General features: G+C 39.8%; 1 protein-coding gene across 2 annotated transcripts in view; it reads left to right on the forward strand.

Moving 5' to 3' along the window:
• Window positions 1-22509, forward strand: part of pigg (phosphatidylinositol glycan anchor biosynthesis class G (EMM blood group)) — a 41351-nt gene that overhangs the window by 15122 nt on the left and 3720 nt on the right. The window contains exons 9-13 of one of the 2 annotated variants that reach the window (XM_086013252.1): window positions 1617-2008; window positions 4154-4345; window positions 14883-15192; window positions 18586-18749; window positions 18919-22489. In XM_086013252.1, the coding sequence (XP_085869378.1) occupies window positions 1617-2008; window positions 4154-4345; window positions 14883-15192; window positions 18586-18749; window positions 18919-19057 (1197 nt within the window). In that variant the 3' untranslated portion in view covers window positions 19058-22489. Of the gene's footprint in view, window positions 1-1616; window positions 2009-4153; window positions 4346-14882; window positions 15193-18585; window positions 18750-18918; window positions 22490-22509 lie in introns of those variants that run through there. The other variant, XM_086013242.1, reaches the window with a different exon arrangement.

Raw genomic sequence — 22509 nt, forward strand, 5'->3', positions numbered from 1 at the left:
CAATCACATACTCTAGGGCTGGGCGAGATGACGGTATTAGATCGATACGCGGTTTAACCTGTTCACGATCTCATAAAGCCGAAAGATCGTTTGATCGTCTACATGGCACATTCTAAACAGTTTAGCTCTATGGCGGCGCAAAGCCGCTGACGCGTATACCCGACCAACCAATCACAGCACGCACAGTGCACGGTATGTGACACTCCCCGCCTCCCTGTTTGTTTGTTTAGCCGGAAGCTATAGTGTAACATCACCACGAAGCAGAGTTGGTCTCAAAAAGAAACTCCACATCCACAGTGTCGATTTGGTTTGGCATTTCCTCGGAGGAGAAAGCGTAAACAAGTTATTTGCAAAGTTTGCAGGGACTCGGTTCGGACGTCAGTGCCAACAGCCAACGCAAACGGAGCCGCTAGCTCCAAGCTAACGCAACCCAGGGTAACACAGTCATTTAAAAAGAGCACTCCATATGAAAAAACAAGCAAGCAGTGTAAAGAAGTAAGTGACACAGTGACTTGTTACCTGGCTGAAGACATGATTCCCATTAAAACAGTGGAAAACGAGGGGTTCAAATTAAACTATTCAAATTAAAACCTGTTCATAAAGCTTAGCTGACTTAAAATGTCATTTTCTTCTTTTAGAGTTTTATACACAAATAAAACATATTTAAAATGTATTCCATGAGGAAAATGGTCAGAAATGTGTAAATTAGTCTTAAAAAAAACAATGTAAAAAAAGAATGATGGTAAAATCGTGATCGTGATTTTATTTTTAAAATTTTTTGATGTTTTTGCCATATCGCCCACCCCTAACATACTGTATTGTTTTCCCGAGGCAAAGAGCTCTCTTGCATAAAATTGACCATTTGAAGACGGCACAAAACTGCTAACAAGAAACCAATAGCTGCAAGAACTCATTTCATATTTCTTTCACAAAAATCTAATCACTCAACATTTCAATATTGAGGTACCATGTTTGTCCGCATATCATTCCAAATCTGCCCAACAATATTAGGCCCACTTACATTAAGACCCAGTGTAAACGCAAGACATGTCTGCCACCTAGTGGTTATTGGTGCCATTACAACTTAAAAACAACTTAAAACTACAGTCAACTCCTGCATTTTCACAGTTAAACACCCACTGGTTTGCATATTCACTGATGTATTTATGTATTTATTTATTCCCCGCAATATTTGGGATTTTTGGACAACGTACATTGAATCAATGCTATTTGAAGAACTTTGGGGACTTGCCTTTATGTGTCCCCTATTCTCAAGTACGGTTGGCATGTTTTTGGATTGTTTTTTATTTAGGTTACTTTCAGAAATTCAATTATCTTACCTGTAGGATGATACTGGTTGATATTTATTTTGAAGGGTAAAACTATAGGTCTCTTCTTTCAGTTGGCCTAATAAATCTTTTATCGCGGCATCCCTCTGCTCATTATGGTTTATCTTTAAAGGTTACATCTCATTTTCTTACTGCGAACTTGCAAAGGTACTGATACAGCAAAAAGTCTCATGAAAATCCAGCGAAAAGAACTTTACGGTCGTGCATATCGATGAAGTTGTTTGTGTTTCTGAGACTGACGCACAGTTGTCATCTTCCTTTTCACAGTCAGCATTGAAGATCAGTAGCAGTGAGTGGTCTCTATCAGAGTTGGATGTTTTGCTGCTGGCGGGCACAGCCAGTCACACTCTCAGTTTGGCGGCCAGCAGCTTCGTAGAGGAGGAGCATCAAACCTGGTACTTCCTGCTCAGCACCCTCTGCCTTGCAGTCTTCCAGGACGTGTGTCGCAAGTACTTCCGAGAGAAGAGCGGCCCGGGAGGTGACGAAGAAGAGTTTGTCCTTCCTTATAAAGACAACGTTAAGGAAGAGTTCTACTCCGAGAAGTGGCTCGCTTTAGCCACACCACCCTTTGTTCTGCTCTGCTGTCGACTGCTGCGCTCCCTCAACCAGACAGGTGTGCAGTGGGCTCATCTTCCTGATCTGGGCCATTGGCTGAACAGGTGCGACTGACCAATATTTCGATATAATATGCCCCACTAGTCTGAACACGGTGTTCTGATGTTCAATCGCCGGGAGCAGGCATTTTGCCATTTACTGTCAACTGAAAATGACATCACAGTTGCTCAGGGGCCCTGTGGCAAAATGGCAGCCCCCCTGAGTTGGATAAAAACAGGTGGATTTTGCTGCTTAGTTCATATTCCACAAACGTAATATGAATCAGATTGCCGCGTTTAGACTAATTGGGCCGCATAAGAACATATAATTGTCGAGACAATATTTGACTTGACTTCATCTTTAACCCAATTTTGTATTTGTACCAAGATATGGGCACTTTACCCCTTTTTTGCCGGTCCGTCCTCCCGTCCGTGACCTGGGTACCCATCCGTCCATGTCCCTCCGTCCTTATTCATCAAAAATCATCGTCCTCTGACCCCAGGGACAGGGGAAATCACGAGAATATTTACTATTGCATAATAATGCAATATTACTGTGTTTTATTGCAATATTATTGCGTTTTATTGCAAAATCTTTGCGTTTTAATGCAAGACGTTTTCAGTTTTTATTGCATTTTGCAATAAAATTCATTTTTGCAAAATAATGCAATGTTATTTTAGGAGGAGTACGAAGTACATCTTCCACTTCCGGCTCATAACTTTCAGTGTATGGCGGAGCTGGCATGACCCGTCAGATTTGGATATATTTTTACATGACGCATCAGGTTTTAACAGATTTTTAAAGTCTAGAGATGTCTCAGACAAAGAGATACTTTGCATGCAAAGGGACGGTAAGCTATGTACTCAATGTTAACAGTTAACGAAACAAAATTTCTTTCCACCTTCTTCCTCGTCAGTGAAATGGGCGTCCACTAGTGGGCAGACTATGCCTGTGAGAACAGTACTGCAGGGAGGGAACGCACATGCAGGCAAATCTTGCCTGCTCCGTGGTATCGCGGAAGAGAACAGTGGTCTTTCTTTTTAAAAGAACCCAACGCAACACGTTAGCTGATATTTGACTCATTTAGGGACGATTAGAGGGACAGACGAAAACCCACCTCTGTCCTTGTTTAGTCCATCCTTTTTAAAAGACTTCTCGTCCTCCGTCCGGACTGTTCTGTGCCTGGGACAGCCTGCCCATCTTTGTGTCTCCATCCCCCCCTCCGTTTTTTTTTTCAGATATTAAAACAGATCAAAGTCTCAGATTCCTTTTAGTTAAAAAGTTCTTGTTTTCGAAATAGAGCCAAAGACTGATAAATATTCATTTAACAGCTCAGTGCATTGTGACCCCTTCTTTAACATGCATGTCACTGTGGAATTAAGATATGGATTCTGACCTTTTCCCCATCTATCATCTCTCCTACCTGCAGTGCTTGTTGCGTAATGAGATGTACGCCTGCATTTTGCCTCACCGTACTTAACTCCTCTGCTGTCCCAGATGATCAACTACAAAAACAAGGCTTCTTTTCAACTACGTCTTATTTTGTGCCTCATTTCTAGATATATCTAAGTGCAACATCATTCAAATCTCCTTAAATTCCGTCAACCATTTATGATCTCTGTTTCGAGTTCAAAGCTTTGTGACACAATTTGATTACATGACAATTGTGTTTTTCTTTCTTTCTAAATTGTGGCTTGCATAATTGTTTTTTTTTTTGAATGTTTTCTGAAAATAAAAGCTTAATTTGGAAATTGCAAAAGTGCATGTGTTAAGATAAGATAAGAAGGCTTTATTGATCCCACAGTGGGGAAATTTTCAGTGTTACAGCAGCAAGGATATAGGTCACACAGGGACGGCGGCATAATGTAGCCATTAATGTATAACATTGACGGCAAACATTCAGGATCAAACCTATGTAAATATACGCAGTAACATACACACCAACATACATCTACGTAAAAAGTATGAGGAACACTCATTTTAGCCTGTACATAGTACAGAGGAAAAAATACTCTAAGTAAGTGACAGTGCTATAGTGAAATGTAAGGAACAGCATTGGATAAAAATAAAACTAGACTAACAGTAGTGGGGAATGTTGCACGATATGAGCACAGGTGCAGGACTGCAGAATTGCACTAATGTCCGCCAGTTTGTAGAGACTACACAATGTTCTTGTTAAAGAGTCTGCTTTATTTTTTTCTCTTTTGTAGCTCTGAACACAAAGTGGTCCTGTCCCTGCTGTCTGCTCTCTGTTTGGTTTTCATCTACTTCCTGATTCAAAGGCGATGCTCGTTGGTGTCCAAGGTTGCCCTCGCACTTGGACTTTTGGGGGTCTACAGCTACCGGGCAGCTGTCGGCAATGTCTTGTTTCCCTGGCAACACTCCGGTCGGAATATGTCCAAGTAAGTTTTTATGACCCACTTGACCATGACCATTGCTCAGGACGGAAACAAAAATTACCATCCTTTTTCCAGGAAAGGATTTTGGTCATGCTGCATCACACTTGAGCCTACTCTGTTTTCTGATCGTGTTCCTTAATGCTGTCATAAAAGCTGATTCAAATAATGCACTAAAACAGATGACACTAAATCTGTCCTTTTGGCTCACATTCATCTTTTTGTGTCAAATAGGGTTGAACGACTTTGACAAACGCAACACTAATGTGATGAAAGTTAAATTGACATCGACTAGTCGCTAATCATGTCATGGATTTTTTTTTTTTTTTTTTTAGTACAGTAATATAATAAACAAAATTATAATTAATTATAATCTATATTTACTGGTGAGTTATAATAGTTTGGGATTATAATAGTTTTTTTCATTATAGGTAATTTATATTTTATTTTGACTTTTTTAAAAATTTAGTTAGGTTTAATTAGTTTTTAGAGCAAGCATGTTACTTTTTATTAAGACTGGATCAGTAATTAAATATCAATATGTATCACGTTGACACATGATCGCTATCCATAGAAAATGTCCGAAGACGGTTGGTCACTTGTATGAACATTGAATGAATGCTAATATATGTGCATCGACAATATTGCTTTGGCGTAGCACCTAATGCAAATAAGCATTTATGATGCACTGTTGGAGTAGAAACTGTACACTACGCTACATAATGATGTACACAAAAACAGTTCACTGTTTTTTTTTTATGGGTTTTAAACAAACTAATTATCAATGTTGACTGATGTGAAAATACTTAACCCTTTCAATAACAGTGGTCACCGCAGTGGACAGCTATTTAAATGTTGCTTTCGCCTATATTAATTAATCTTAAACAAATCGTTAGATTGTAAATCATATCATCAAATCATAATTTGTGTGTGAAAGCGTTAAATTGTGACAGTTTTTCAGACATATCGCCCAGCCCTACTAAGCATATTATGTTGAAAACAGAGTTTATTTAATCTTTATATTCACCAGTTTTTCACTCTTTCATAGTTACGTTGACCTCTTATTAAAGATTAAGTATTATGTTAAATTAAAACAACCTACCTTAATTCCGGGCTATATAAGGCGCACCCACTCTATTTTCAGAATATTTAGGGGAAAACCTTAAATAAGCCGCACCTATCTATGTTGAAAACTTTTATATTTACTGCATTTACAGAACGATTATGAACTGTAAATGTACATGTATGTACCTGAGCACATTCTTTCTTAACAGTGGCTTTTCACACTGCAGCAACGTTGCTGATTAAAACAGAAGAGAAATAACAGAAAATAAACAGTACTTATCTTCATTTCACTGCCGACTGCAGCTTCAGTTTGTCAGCTAATGTCCACCAGACTCCGCGATTTATTGTTCTACTACATTCTACATATGCACATGTCTTGTTTTATGTTAATAAAGTCAGCCAATCTAACACACCAAGTGCTAAATCAACTATAGCATTTCACATTGAAACAACAGAACAGACGTAACATCAGCCAATCGCATTCATGTGCACTTCAGGCACCTCTTGGAAAACATAAAATCAAAGCATTACAGCACCTAATGCAATAACCTAGTCTATGGCGCCCTCTTCTGTTGAACTCCTCCACCTGCAGTCGCATCCAGTTAATGGGAAATGTATTGTATTGACTTGTACTGTCATTCCGGTTAGAGCGCCCCGACCGGTGGAAGAAAAATCCACAGAATAGCCGCACCACACTATAGGCCGCATCGCTCAAAATCTAGGGAAAAAGTCGTGGCTTATAGTCCGGAAAATACAGTAAATTCATTTTTTTTCCTCCAGATCATTATTTTCCATAGTTGAAAAAAAGGGGGGAAAATTCCACATATACCGATATCGACCAATATGAAACACTTCTATCATGATGTATTTTTCAGTCATATCGCCCAGCCCTAGTTTTTAGATTTCGAAAATGCCTTGTCTTATTTTAGTTTGTATTTAGTTCTGTGCAATAGGGAGATGATACCATAGATATAATTTAGTAGATTAGCTACCTAGATGCTTTTTAGAATAACGAATGTGCAATTCAGTTCCTCTGTTTACCAGGTCTATTACCATGCAGTTGCTTGGCCTCTCATAACCTTTCCTGTCCTCCTTGGCAGTCTCTTCTACTTGCTCACCTAATTAAAAGCTCAACCTCTCACCCCTATCCATACAAAGGGCACATGAATGAGGCAATGCAGGAACCCAAGACCCTTTTAACAAACTGTATGATTGACATGTTGACAGCTGACACGTCCCCTAGCTTTTTTGTCAGACCTCAACCAGCATTAGTAGTGAGCTTTTCTCAGTACATTATATTTCTTCCCGACCTTTGAGTGTAAAAACAGAATATTTAATGTTCACATTTCTATACTTGTGTTCATTAATTTCAGCAAAAATGTCTTTTAAAAAGTAACTGTCTGTTATCACTTTTTTATTAAAAAAAAAAAAAAAAGAGTGAATGATTTTTATGTTACAGTTAGTATATTATCATTGCCAAAGTAGTCAATGTAGTTATTGCGATAGAATCCTGTTTGTCCAGCCACACCTCTGAAAACAAAGTTCCGGACTGACCATACTTTTGGATATAGTGCCCATGATTTTCTTGGAAAGATTTGTGAGATTTGTGACTGTTTACATCTGCCCCAGAGAAGTCAGCAGGCTTTTTTGACTCTCATTTGGAGATACAGCAAGTAAGTTGCACTCCCAATGGCAAGTTTTCCTGAGACCAAGGTATAATGTCCTTTTGTTGACTTTAGCAGTGAAGCACACACATATTTACAAAGTGAAAAGGCTCTAGAGAATGACCCCATTAGAAATAGCATTAAGTAGTCAGAAAACTATAACTTGTTTAAGGTTAACCTGTTTGTGTGGAGTGCTTCAACAACTCTGATGAGACAAATACCACTTCCAATTAAGATCCTCCCTCCATCAATGAATCTAAACAGACATTTTCACCTCTGACAAGGCTGCAATTACATCCGTTAGATCACTAGAAATTTGTATTTTATTTATATTATTTAGTGTGATATTATTGGTAAAATTGGCACAGTTTGCAAGGAATCATTGAAAACTATGGAAACAACAACAAAAAATAATTATAAAAAAAAAAGGTAACAAAAACGCAAGAAATTTCTCCATTGTAAGTAGCCCACCATGAAAGCAATGGTTTGAGGATCAACACTATCAGTTTACATTTGAGCTTATAAAGACAAAACCCTTTTCAGTGTCTATTTCATCTGTGTACTGAATGTGTGTTTGTACTTCAGACCTGCACAGCACATGAACCTTTTCATCTTGTACAGGATGGTTGTGCTTGTTTCCAGTTCAAATGTATTCATGCATACAGATCACGCTTAAAAATGGAAATATATTCAAACCCATCTTGAGACACCTGTGAACCCCGTGTACACATAGAAACACACACACACACACACACACACACACACACACACACACACACACACACACACACACACAGTCGCTCTTGCTGACCTGCCTAGGATCTGTTGTTGGTATTGAACATTTTCCTGTCCCTAAAGGTAATATTTAACAGTCCCCAACAGCCATTCAGTCTTTAAGGTCATTTTTTAATGATCCCCATCCCCATACTGTTGATAGCTTAAAAAAAATAACAATAAATACATAAATAAAATACAAACTAAAAAGAAACTGTTTAATACCATGACTTTACAATGTACAACTGGCATTGCTTCTATGACGAGTCTATTGATTGATATTGGTGGGTAGGGGAATGTAGTGACGAGTTGTGGCCCACACTGCTGTTGTGCAGTGTGATGGCAGTGGGCACAAAGGAGCGCCTGAAGGCGCTCAGCTCTGCTCCTGGGTGGAATGATGCGCTGACTAAACGAGCTTCCCATCTGTCACAGCTCATCGTAGAGGCTGAGGGAAGTTGGCCAATATGGCCCTGATTTTGTCCTTCATCCTCATCGTCTTTTACCCTTGATTAATATGGTATGCAGTAGAGATAGACCGATATGCTTTTTTCAGGGCCGATACCGATGCCGATTATTAGTGATCAAGGAGGCCGATATTCATTTGTCGAAAAAAGGGTGAAAATGGTGTCAAATTTTTGAAAAATTAAAAACTCCAGCACTTGACTTAGTTTAAATGCCTTTAAGCAACTGTATATTAAAAAACTTTTGTGATTTACAACATTTTAAATCTTTTTTAGATCTTGGAAAATAGACAACTTTGTTTTGCAAGTCTAACAAAAAGTGCCGGGAGCTCCCAGGCTCAGATGCATATCTTATAGTTCAATGAAAACAAACATCTCCTTTAAAGTTTACTGCAGTAAATACTTTTCTAACTGAAATGTTTGTCTTTCACACATCTTTGTTTTAAAGTTCAAAAACAGAAAAGTGCATCCTCAACGCAGCTACTATCCAGAAAAATCATCTCATCAACACTGCTGTCTTTTCTCTCCATTGCTTTTTGTGGGTGTTCTGACTTTCTGTGGAAGCAGAAAAAGTCACACTTTTTGCTCTAAATGCATGTGACCGGACTTTCACATACAGTACTCTGCTGTCAATTTTTGCACCATGTACAGCACTACTTTATATGGAGCGGTGGTTGTTTTAAAGTTCTCTATAAGTCGAGTTTAGCTTTTCATGACACGTGGGTTACACACAGACAGGCACTCACTCACTTCTTACTTTTATCAACATTTCCCTACCAGCAACTTCACTGCTCTCCGGAGCCATGTCGTTCACACAAAGCATTCACCTCTGCATTGTGACAATGACGGAGCGGTTAGCTTCAAGGCAAGACATATTACTGTGGCAAGCAGAACTGCCCCTTGTGTTTACAAGACATAGAAGGGCTCATAGTAATGTTACAAGTGGTTGTCAGCTATAGTAGACTGACATTTATTAACATTTCCTCAGTCTGTTTTAATACCTTGCATTTCTCCTGTGCTGTGCTGCGAGAGAGAGAGACACAGGAAGCTTCACGCTGATTGGCTGTTACCCATTGCACAAGGAAACAATCAGATGGGCGGACCAATCTGCTTTGGAGGCAGGGCCAGTTGCGCAGCACAGAGAAAAAAACACGCCGCAGCAAGTTGCAATAAAACAGCTTTTAATTTATTGGCCTTAAAATAAAAGAAAGGCCGATGCCGATAATCGCCAAAATGCCAAATATCGGCCCCGATAATCGGCACGGACGATAATCGGTCTATCTCTTGTGTGCAGTCCCACATAGCCAAACCAGACCACAGAAAGGTCAAAGATCATGTTTCAGAAACCATCTTGAACTGTTATGTCCGAAGCAATATTTTACATATGATTCATTTTCAAATTCATGCCATGTGTTACAAAATGAAATGAAATGCATGAGAAATCGCAAATCGGGTTGCACATTCAAATGTGTGCGCTTACGATTGCGGTTTATTTACTTCTGAGGGCGGATAGATAACGTTGCCGCTTTCTTGCGGTGTACTTCAGAGATGAAGGGCCCTGTTTTCGTGCCCAGTGCAAGTCTAGCATAAGGTTGGTTGAAGTTTTCTTTCTTTTGGTATTTTCCTAGGGGGCCCAGGTGGAAAGGGGCCTTCGCGCTATTGTGGGAGTGAAAACAGCCAACTTACTTCCTGGCCAATGAAAGCTGTTCCACTCACTCCCTTTAAATTCAACGTACAATCTACATGGCGCAAGCATAAACAGATTCGCTAGAGTCCATACAGAAGATCGAAGCGCGCAAAGTACGTTTATAAGGACCTGCAAACAGACCTCCACTTGTGGTTGATGTAAAGTTGGCCAGATCACTGCTGTGACTTGGGAACTTGTAGACCGCCTTTCACTCCGATTGTTCGTGTCCGTGTGTGACATATCTGTGTGCGGCCCAGGTGGGCGTTTTAATAAATATCATAAAGATGATGGTTATAACGATGTATTCAATGTATTGATTCAGAGGATCCGAAGCATGCTGTTGTCGTATTTATGAATGAACCCGCGCCACAACTTAGACCCGGTTTCACCTGGTCTAAAGTCTAGTCTACTTTTTGTCACCAAATTGTCAAATCCGCCGGGGAGGCGTAAAAGAAAATGCCCTCGGCCCGCCAGAATGCCCAGCATGAAAAAAGGAATTGACCTTGAAAAGAGCGGCTCAAAATATTGCCAATCAATTTTTTTTATTTTATTTTTTTTTTAACTCTATCAAGAATGCCGTGTTTCCACTCTCTTCTTTAATGTTTTCCTTTAGCCATGAATTGGATGTTGGGCTGATTTACTGAATGTGTTAGTTTCATGCAGGTGATTTATGAAGAGGGCATTTAAAACATGAGGGGATTGGCCACAGTCTTAGCTTTCTTAACCACACCAGTGCCTGTTTCCAAGGTAACATAAAATCCTGACGGCCTCTCTGCTCCTTACCTTAAGATACTTTCTCTGTCCTCTGTTGCTACTATTAAAGCCATACTAGTTCAGATTGATTCACCTTGCCATGTAGTGCTGACTTTAATTACCTTGAAAATATCAGACATTTGAAATGTTCCTGGGTAGGAAGGCAATTTATTTGATACAATTAACTGGCATGAGGAGTAGAAGAAAATTGGAAAATGTGGTAGCCATTGTGCAATGTCAAACCTGCTTTTCCTCAGTGCTCAAACCTCGTCTCATTGCGATTTTTATCCTGAGTTTGAAATGTGTATTCTCCTCCGTCAGATGTTGGAACCTCCACGTAAGCACACTATAAATTGTGACTAATGTGGTCAGGGCAGTATACAAGGAAAAAGGTAAAGATACATATCCCCTGGGAAATCATCATTTTCCAACCAAGCCCTGCACGCATCAACCATAGTGAGAAAACTACAAATTATATACGAGACCCATTAAACGTGGTACGTGATTTGGGACGTGTGTTTTAAGACACTGAACACACTGATCACATCTGAAGTTGCCATGATGTTTTTGGCATGACAATATGGTCACGTGAACTTTGAAATCTAATAATTCACTATGAACATGAGTGGTCATTTAATTAGTCACAGCAGTCACACCAGTGGGTAAACTAAGTAAAGCTTTTCAAACGAATGAGATACAGTGAGCTCCTAACCAAGCCCTAGAACAAAAAGTACAAATATGTCTACCTTCAAGTGTGAAAAAGTTAAAAAAAACAAAAAAAAAAAACAACTGCAGCCGTTTTGGAAAGTAGTGGTTTAGTATGATGACATAAATAGCAAATAACCTTCACCAATTGAGAGACACGCATGCACTTTGACTCCCCTTAAGCCTTATTTGGTCTAGTATAGATTAGTGCTGTAGTCTGGCAACAACAATGAAAATATTCTTAAACAGCTTGACAATTATTTTGTTAATATACTGAGTTGTCTAGTAAGGAGAACTGGCCTGCTTTAGGCTGTTAAAGAGGAAGTCAACGCAATCATATTTTTTTCAAGAATTTGTTCTATGCAAGCCCACTAGTTGAAACAGGGCATTCTGCTAAATATTGCGTTTGTGGAATAAGTGTTAATCCACTCATTTTTAGCCATCTCTTGGGGCGGCCATTTTGTCTTCTGTCGACTGAAATTGACATCACAACTGCTCACAACGACCACTCACGGCTCGGATTTAGAAAACAAGTCAGCCATGATTGGTCGTGAGCAGTTGCGATGTCATTTTCAGTCGACAGAAGACATAATGGCCGCCCGCAGAGATGGCTAAAAACTGGTGGATTTTGCTGCTTGACTCATATTGCACTATTAATCAGAATGCCATGTTTCAACTAGTGGGCCTGCTGGGAGCATATTCTTGAAAAAAATGTTTGGGTTGCCACAAATCCGGCATGGTTTAAGTTTCCACTAAGTCATGTTAGACCAGGACTTTAACTCATTCTATCCAAATGACATATTTATGTAATTTCACAAAATGGTCTGGAAAAGGTCTGGTGCTGAATGAGTTATTAAAAAGGGCAGTTTGCACCGTTGTGGGCATGAACTCAGCCGACTCCATTCGCTGCCAATCAAAGCGGCTTCTCTCATTTCCTATAAATGTGGCACTCTCACATGGAGACATGGACGCAGTGATCCTTGCATGACCGGAGCATCGTCACCACTCTCAGCCCGTGTGGCAACAGATAACATAAGCGCATACTGCTTCCTCCAGATCCACTGGGACTGCCATGGCCACAAGGGAGATATAGCGTGCCTAAGCACTGAGTTCTTTTGGTGGACCAGCCTGGACCCCTCTCACATGATAAGTAATATCTATTCTCTGGAGGGCAAATCCTCATGTCTAGCTACACCTAAGTCAGCTGGTGAACAAAATGCACGTTGGACTACTCGTAATGACTTTTTAACCACAGTGCTTTGAAAGCAAATGACACTTCATAACTGCAGACATTGCAAATTGCTGGCATCCATTCCAGATTATATCATGCCTCTCACTCCAAAATCAGATGGGATAGGCTCCAGTGCGGTATAAAAATGGATGACTGGAACTGCCGGGCTTCAGTGTAATCGAGAGAACAGTTCGAGCATTTATTGTTATTAATCTTATCTAGATCCATGTTAATTTTCGTTTAAGATGACTTGCTTGTCATTAAGTTTCTCTGCCATTCAGCATTGTTGTTGAGTAACTCCACCAGCTGAAATCTGTCACTCACCTCGCAAATTCACTACTTTTGCTCTGCATTAATTAATGATAAGTGCAATATCTGCCATATTGTTGGGAGAGTTATGAATAATAAAGAGAGAACTGTATGAAGTGTATTGCTCTGCCCCTTTTCTGTGTAACAGGTTCCATAAAACTCCGTTATTAATAATACATTTCCGTTGCTTCCTCAGCTCCTTTCGGGTCTGCCATTATTCCGTAGTACTTTTGCAGCTTTGACAGCGTCCTGTTGGTCAGTGATGGTTGGAAAGCTTATGACTGGAAGCGGGCATTTGAGAATAACCTGGCTGGTGTGCAAATGATCCATCTTTTTGTAAATACTCTTTGTAGACATGTACTGTACATTCCAATTATTTTTTTACCATCACTTAAGTTTTAGCCTTTCATCAACCACTGAGATTTTTCACATTTGGAACACGTTCTTTTGTTTTGTTTTTTTTTACACCTTATATGAGCTTTCAACAGATGACGAATTGCATGTCCTTCAATTGTGACAACTTTTCATTTTTGATTTACTGGTTGATGGAAATTGTAAGTTGCTTCCCCTCTAGCTACAACAACATATTATACTCTACAATTGAAAGATATTTTTATTCTAAAAGTAGATAGCTGTTGATAGTTTTTTTTTTTTTTTTTTTGCTGTTGTTTTTAAATGAAATCCCCACAAGAGTACAGCACATTGACAAAGAGTCTGTTTCGATTGATTCTGTCTTCTAGTCTCATACTTTAAATTATTGATATTACCTTGGCTCGGTGTGTACTGACTGAAAAGATGGAACAGAAACACGCCTTCTGCATAATAAGTGACTATAATATGACATGGCGTAAAATTGTGATGAAAATCGATTGTCACAACATAATTATAAGTATTATTTAACCAAGGATGTTAGAACAAAGATTATGAAATATGCAGGAAGCACAATTGTCGTCTTCTCTTCAGACATATTAAAATGTACTCATGAAGTTCAGCAGGTTAAGTTTCACTTGCGCCTGGAATATGTTGCAGTCCCAGTATATCAAAATCGTTTTATATATATATATATATATATATATATATATATATATATATATATATATATATAATATTTTTATTTTTTTATTTGGGGGCGGGGGGAAATATAGCTATCGCAAGTAAGATGCGGGTGAAATCATTGCATACTTTTAGTTTTCAGTGGTCTGATTCTTTATATTTAAAGGGGAAGTAGACCCTTAAAAATTCTTTGTGAAAATAAGTTCTATGTCCTTCACTAATCTAAATATGGCATTCTGATTGATATTGCTTGTTTGTGGAAAACAGCAAAATCCACCCGTTTCTCTGGTGGCGGCCATTTTGTCACTTATATCGACTGAAAATGACATCATTGGGCTCAGGTGACAACCAATCATGGCTTCAGAAGAGAGGTGAGCCATGATTGATTGTTACCTGAGCCCCGAGCAACTGTGATGTCATTTCCAGTCGGCAGCAAGTGGCAAAATGGCCGCCCCCTGAGATGGGCAAAAACGGGGTAGATTTTACTGCTTTAACTCAATATTCCACAAACGCAATATGAACCAGAATGCTGTGTTTTGACCAGTTGGCCTGCATAGAACATATTCTTGTAAAGAAAATTCTGGGTCTGGCTTCCCATTTAAGGGTTATAACTTTTACAAAGAATATTTGCCTCGGATGTTGTGGGGGAGACGTGGTCAGATCAATGTGTTTGTTCTTTTCTCAGGCACGACGGTTGTAATATTCAGCCAAATTGCCTTCATTGCTAAGCATGCCCAATTTTTGATGACCACATCATCACATTATTTTAGATGGTAAACAGAAGTGGAATGAATTGTATACATGTCTTTAGGATGACCCCGTCTGCCACTGTCTCCTTCAGGGGCACCGTGGAAGCACGCTTCGTATACGTGTTTGTTTTGGGCATCCTCTTCACGGGTACAAAGGACCTGCTGCGATCGCAAATCATCACAGCTGATGCCAAATTGAAGTACAGGGGCCTATGGGAGATTTACAGTGGCCTGGTCTTGTTGGTGTCGCTGCTGTTTCGTCCCCACAACCTGCCCGTTTTGTGCTCCTGTCTGCTCATCCAAACTCTCCTGGCCCAGTTCATCTGGAAGAAGCTCCACTATGATGCAGCCCAGACCACAATCATGCACTACTGGTTTGGTCAGGCCTTCTTTTATTTTCAGGTAAGCAAGTCAAACAGAAACATTATTTGGAAATGTCTTTTGTGGTTTAACAGCAGTATTTCATCATGTCCGATATTTGTCAGTGTATCTGTGATTTAAAAGGGAAGTCAACCCCAAAAATGTATTTGCAATATGTTCTACGCAGCCTCACTACCGGTAGTTCAAACTTGATATTTTGATTAATATTGTGCTTGTGGAATAACAGTGAATCCACCCGCATTTAGCCATCTCAGGGGGCGGCCATTTTGTGACTTCTGTCAGCAGAAAGTGACATCACAGTTGCTCAGGTAACAACCAATCATGGCTCACCTGTTTTCTGAACGGCAAGTGTCAAAATGGCCGCCCCCTGAGATGAGCAAATCGAGTGGATTTTACTTCTTGACTCGTATTCCACAAACGCAATATAAATCACAATGCCGTGTTTTGACTAGTGGAGGCACATAAAACATATTATTGTAAAGAACATTTTTGACTTCTCTTTTAAACTAATGCTAGTTTTAGCCTCCCCAAAAAAAAAAATCACTATTGGTTCGCTATTGGTTTAATCGTTCAGTTTCCCCTCATTTATACTTAGACCTCTCTACTCATGTTAATTATGACTTGGCTTACATTTGGATGTTAAATACTGTACAGTTGTTTTGGGGTTCTCCATCCACCTTGTTCAGTTTTTTCCGCCTATGTTGAGCTCGGGCACAACCTAGTCAATTAAACCTTTGAAATTAAGCAAACTGCTAACAGACATTTTAATCAATGTTTGACCTAAGGGTGATGCATGGTTTCTGACAAATATTGGCCCTGAGTGAGTGTTAACTCAATGTCAGGTATTATTTTGGTGTTTGAGGAGAATTCAAGGCTCACACCATAACATATGTCAAATAAACAACCTGTGCAGTTGGCCTTCGTCCTGATGCCGAATGGAAATGAATGATAACGCCTCCCCTGCCTTGAGCTGCACCAATTACATTGCCATCCACTTTATCCTTGGTAAACACTTTCCTAATCAAAAAAAAAAAAAATCTACAATCTTAGTCATTGTGTGTCTTACACCTAAACACTCCATCCAAGTTAAGACCATGGGTCAGTTTCTGGCTACTACATCTTTTCAATTGTCAGTGTTCAGCAACTACTGAACAACTCAGTGACTCAAGTGTGTGGGAAAATGTGTTCTGTTTTAAAGAAAGTCTTAAGGCTAGGTTCACATCACAGGCAAATGCGACCCAGATCGGATATTTTTGCCCATATGCGACCTGTATCGGATTTTTTTATGACAGTCTGAACGGCTCAATTCAGGGTTTTTTCTAATCGGACATGGGTCGCTTTCATATGTGGTCCTTAATCGGATAAGTATCCGATTTTTTTTTACAATGCGACCGTGGTATCTATCCAACATTGACGTCATCCGGAGCCCAAAATGCGCTGCTGCGCACAGGCTGAGGGGAAGTGCTGACAGCAGGGGGATCACATCTGCAAAGTTGTTTTGAGTAACAGTATTGACTTTATATTTGTCTTTAATTTAATCCCACTTGAAACATGAAGCCTAAAGTGGACACTTATGGTGATAGTAGTAATTCAACCACGGTTCAGATCGATTCATTTTTTTACGCTCGGTTATGACGTGACATCATCGTTAGTGATGTCTCCATGAAATGAGATAGAAAAGCCTCGCCTCATCATTTCCGCTAAAATACCGGATTTATTTCTACCTCCTACCTAATCGCTTCACTGTATAAATGCCCCGACATGCTGGACCACATTTACTTCCAAAAACAATACGTCATGAGTGACGTAGTCTCTTCTTCTGTGCATGTGGGTCACTTTGGCGACGCATGCGTTCATACAGCAGACAAGACCAAGGTCGCATTTGTAATGTAATATGAATGCTTACACACAAAAAAATAATCAGATTTTTTTCCAAAAAATCCATGATTGACCGTTACCTGAGCCCTGAGTGGTTGTGATGTCATTTTCAGTCGACAGAAATGACAAAATGGCCGCCCCCTGAGATGGTTAAAGATGGCTGGATTTTGCTGCCTAACTCCTATTCCACAAACGCGATATTAATCAGAATGCCGTGTGTCAACTAGTGGGACTGCTGGGAACATATTCTTGAAAAAAATAGGTTTGAGTTGATTTGTGTGAACCTAGCCTTAGTTGAACTTTGTGGGGGCTTCATTCCAAAGGGTGTTTAATGCAAATTCAAAACTGTACATCTCCAAAACAACAGCATACCCACAGTGAACTTGTAGCGGTCACATGCGTTGGCGTGTGTTTTGTCAGGTACAACTGGGAATTTAGCTGAGGTAAAGCAACTCAACTAAATATCAGTACATTCAATTTCTGTCCTACAAAGTTTGCCATCAACACAAAAAAAAAACCGGTGCCTTAACAATAACAGGCCTCCAGAGACCCACAATACCCGTATTTAATGTTTGAACATCCACATTTTAAAAGTGCACCTCGGAAAGCTTCTTGGGTTTTATTTCTAACCTCACTTATGCTTTTCCTATCCAAACACAAAAACATGAGGGAAATGTAGGAAATATTCCTAATAGCCGCACTTGCCAACATCACAAGTATCATTACACACTTTGGTCATATAAGGACTTAAACTCCCTGGGGAAATGTTTGGCTCACTTGATCTTTTAGATTGAACATTTAGAGTTTTGGTCCCCCCCCCCCCCCCCCCCCCCAAAAAAAAAAAGCGTTTTGAGGAATGAGCCAGATTGTACAAATGTTGAGTAGGGACCTATTCCGCTGACAACGGAGCAACCGTCTGTAGAAAAATATGAATCACCGCACTATTGTGCAAGGTGAAGGCCAAACTTGAGTCTCTTTCAACAGTGACTCATGATAAAATCTCAAGTCACGATTTTTTGGGTACACACAACACAATTCAGCCAGAAGAACTTCTCTCGAGGCCATCGAGAGTGTGTCATGACTGGCGAATGTTGCCATGTGAAAAGTCAAATTTCACAGCTCACTGTGTGATTGTTCATTTCTAGAAAAGAAAACACGTTGATTCGTGCTCCTTTCAACCTGCTTCCTCCCCATCTTGAGGGCTCATGGATGGATTTCAGAGGGCACCTTAACACCAACTTCAATTGCCGGTCAACTCAAAGTTGAATTTTTTTCAGCGTTGGGAATGAATTACGAAGATTAAAAATGGATGTAATTACTTGCCCCGTGAATTAAAACTGACAGTCTCCAGTCGTTTTCATTTGATCTTGAGCGCTTGTTTTAAAGCAGCTTTTGTGATGTTTCAGAGGACACACACAAGCCTATTGGACTCTCGCATGAACTTACAGCAAAGCACCCCCATAGATTTTTTTTCCCTATTTGGCAAATGTAGCTTTTTTTTGTAATGCTAAAATAAATTGTGGCATGCTCTTGCAGGGTAATTCCAACAGCATTTCAACTGTGGACATCTCAGTCTGGTTTGTTGGGCTAGACAACTACGTAGAAGCTCCGGCCATCTTTTTAACAGCCCTCAGTACGTATGCCGGGCCACTGCTTTGGGCTTGCCACCTTGTCTGTTACCTCAGCTCAGAGAGAAACAGGTGAGTGCTAACTACTTATGTACGCTAGAAACTGTAGGGCCGCTCTGTTGGGATTGTGTAGTGTGGCGTCATAAAAAATGTATTTCGATGGGGCTTTCTGCTACTTTATGTTCAAAACCTCATAAGCTTCTGTGGTGTAGTGTGTCATGTTATCTTTTTTGCACTGAAGGGGGAGAGCCTGGATAGTGAGTCACCGACCACATCTATTGCCACATCATGACCATGTATCTATTGCCAGCAACCAAAACGTTAAATCGGGGATTAAAGCCACTTGCGCACATCAGCCTACCCCTGCTTTTACTAATTAATTTGGGAAAGCACAAGAGAATCTCACAAGGCATGATTAAATAAATTCAAACGCAGTGCTCTCACATTGATCTGTTTCACTGAACGTCTGTATAACCAGGCAAGCGGAGCCTAAATTACATTTAGTCTAACAGCACAATTGATTTACCAAGCGGCTGTGTCAAAGCGTCCTCGCCACACTCTTTGTGGCTCTCCCTCGTGAGTCGTAAGGATGTTGTTTGGTCGCCCAACGCTTTCATGTTTTGGCCTCTAATGAATGCTGCACCCGCTGTATGCCTTGTTTCGCAATGCCGCTTGCAGCTAGAGATGACTTTCAATGTAGCTCGTTAAACTGTTCTCAATGCAGGAAATCATCCGTCCTTGTTAGAATGTCAAGGCATATAAATGTCCAGCTTTCTCTGTACAGAAATTCATTCCAGTCAGTCAGACGTGACAGTAGTGTAGTGGTGAAATGATCTTTGGAAATAAAGCTGCCTACTCTGGCCCCATCTTGTCCATCTAATGTTATTTTTAAGGAATCACAACGCCCGTGGCAAAATTTGTTGTCCAAGTGCTGTTTGGGAATGCTTGGCATGCACGGCTCCAGTTAGCTTTAGCTATGACTGACGTTTTGTAGCTGCTCGTCTAAGTCACTAATAATCACCTCCATGTGGGTGAATAAGATACAACTTCTGACAAGTATTGTCATCGCAAAATAAGAATGAGGAGTAATTACCGGGAAGAAGACAGAGAAGCCATGCTAAGCACTAAAATATCATGAGACATATAGGCACGAAAAAAACGGAATTAATGCTTGGGTGTAAAATACACTTCACCGACAAGTAACCTGCTATGAACAGCCAATGAATACGTAAATAATACCGTATTATTTTGGACTATAAGTCACTCCGGAGTATTAGTGGCACCAGTCAAAAAACATCATCCATCATGAAGAATCAAAAAACATGTGTTCCTCCGGAGTATAGGTCACTTTTTTTTTTTTTTAAGGGAAATTTTACAAACCGAAATCAAGAACATTTAAGTTTGAGGTGTCAATTAATCGATTAATCAACAACTAATCGACTATTACATTAATCGACAACTATTTTAATAATCTTGTAATTTCTTGGACAGGTTATAAAACTGATTTGTCACTGGCCACATTGTAGTTAGTTTCACTCGGTGGGCCGTTACGACTGTAAAACCATATAAATGTTTAATCCTCCTCATACTATTACATATACAGTACAAAACAAATTGATGGATAACTGCTTTTGAAATCAGAAATCAAGAAAAATAGTTCAAGGATTGTTCAAGTTACTGTGATAATATAAGAAAATGTTTGCAATATCCCTACATTATCATTAAGACAATTTTAAATTTTGGTACAGATTTTAGCAAACTTCATGGAAGTTGACATGTTTGATATGCTTTCTCGGGACACATAAAATGATGTGGCGGCCCGATCTGGCCACCGGGCCTTGAGTTTGACACCAGTGGCTTTGAGCCATTGTTTAGCTTGACATTGTCCAAATCCTTTGATTTCAGCTTCTCAACATGAATTATTCTCAGATTTTTTTTAAGTCCTTCATGAAAGCAGGCTGATTGTTTTGTTCATTCAATGAATCCAAATAAGACATTTGCAAACATCTGCTTTTACTTTGTAAAAAAAAAAAAAATGTCCGAGCCTGTAACTGAATTGGTTTCCAAAAGCTTGGTGACTTTGTCAATCCATCTCCTGTTGTATTTTTTAAATAAAAGTAATCAAGGAAAATCGGTTTAGTATGCATTTTAATGCAAAATGAAATTCACTGACCATTCGGAAATTCAGAGCGTTGTTCAAATATGCCGTTGGGTTATTCTGAGTGTCCCAAAAAATAAGGAGTGCCAGAGGTCAGGCAGCACAGATGGAAACAGTGTAATCACAAGCTGCTGATTGGTTTAAAACATAGGCTACGTTCGGAAATATATGGGAGGGAAGTGCGCTCTGCCTCTCTTGACACATCAGAGTGAATTTCCCAACACACCCCATGTTGACGGCAGCAAACAAAGAAAAGAAAGTCAGCACTGGGGAACGGGGATTTTGGGTGCCAGGCCAAGCTCTAATTTGAATATATACAAGTCACACCTAAGTATCAAACGCAGGACCAGTTAAACTATGGGCGGGGAAAAAAAAGTGTGCTTTATAGTCTATGTCTAAAGGGAAAATAATATATAGCTACGCAGTAAACACACAGGACCAAGTCCAAAAGTCAAATCTGGAGTGCTTTGCATTCATGCAAGTGGACGACTGCCCTTTGTAGTCGACGAGACCACATTTCAGAAATACTCACGGCAGATGACAGAACCGTAACACATTTTAACTGGCATCCCGGTTGAATTCCTCCCTCCAAACTGGACTCCTTCCCATGTCTCCTACTTCATCTGCATTTCTTCTCTCCCCCTCTTTGGAACCTGCTCAACCGGCTCCCCCTCACCTGGGACTTTTGCCTGGTCAAATCTCCTCATTTACACACCAGCGCACGTTTTCTCAAGCAAGAAAATTGATTAATCGCCTTTTTTGTCACTCTTTTCTCTGCGTTCTTCCTCTTGGTTGGCAGATTGATAAGCTGCACAACCGCTTTTGGTCCAAGATCTTTGTTATTGTGAAAATAAAAGTTTGCAGTGCTGTGTCTATTGTAGAATCACAGCATTCCCCCCCCCCCCCAAGAAACAATGTTAAGTAGGCTATCGTATACTATGCCTGGTGATATGTGGCAGTTTTTGTTTTGTCATCTTGAGCAGCTAGTCACAATATTAAAAGATTGAGAATCTACACGGACTGAAATAATTCCATTTGCTCTTATCTGAAGTAGGCTAAGTGTAAAAAAAAAAAGAAAATAATTATGCTGTAGGTGAGTGTCTTTTTTTTTTTTTTTTTCAGCCCCCTTTTCTTTTATCCCAGCCATGCTTGCAATTCCTGATGACAGTGAGGCAGGCCTTAGTCAGTCAAGAGAGGATCTATACCAGAGTAGAAAAAGACTGCATTAAGAAGGCGAGATAGAATGCAGACGGAAGAAGCGGAGAGAGTACCAAGAAGAGGTGCTTTTATATGCCATTACCCCATGAATTATACATAACGTGTACACCGACAAGCAACATTATCACCACTCGCACAGTATAATCGATATCCAATGTTGTAGAGCTGTGTTAAATGTTCTTCCCTTAAAAAGTTAAATAACAATTTGCACTGTCAGGTAGGTGCTAATTTAACATTTTGTTTATTATTGTGGGTTCCATTGCTGACTTTGAATATCCCCTTGAGGGATCATAATGATTTATTAAAAATAAAAAATGAAAACTGGTAACCTTGGGCAAGGGGCCACATGCCAAGTCTTTAGAGACAAATGGTAAATTTCCAGAACAGTAACTTGTGGTGACGTTGCCATTTTCTTCCTGTCGACTTCAGCGTTCCCTCATCTGACGATGCGTTTTG

The sequence above is a fragment of the Filicampus tigris genome, chromosome 2 (genome assembly GCF_054856515.1).
Source record: "Filicampus tigris isolate MCC_2025a chromosome 2, RoL_Ftig_1.0, whole genome shotgun sequence".
NCBI lineage: Eukaryota > Metazoa > Chordata > Actinopteri > Syngnathiformes > Syngnathidae > Filicampus > Filicampus tigris.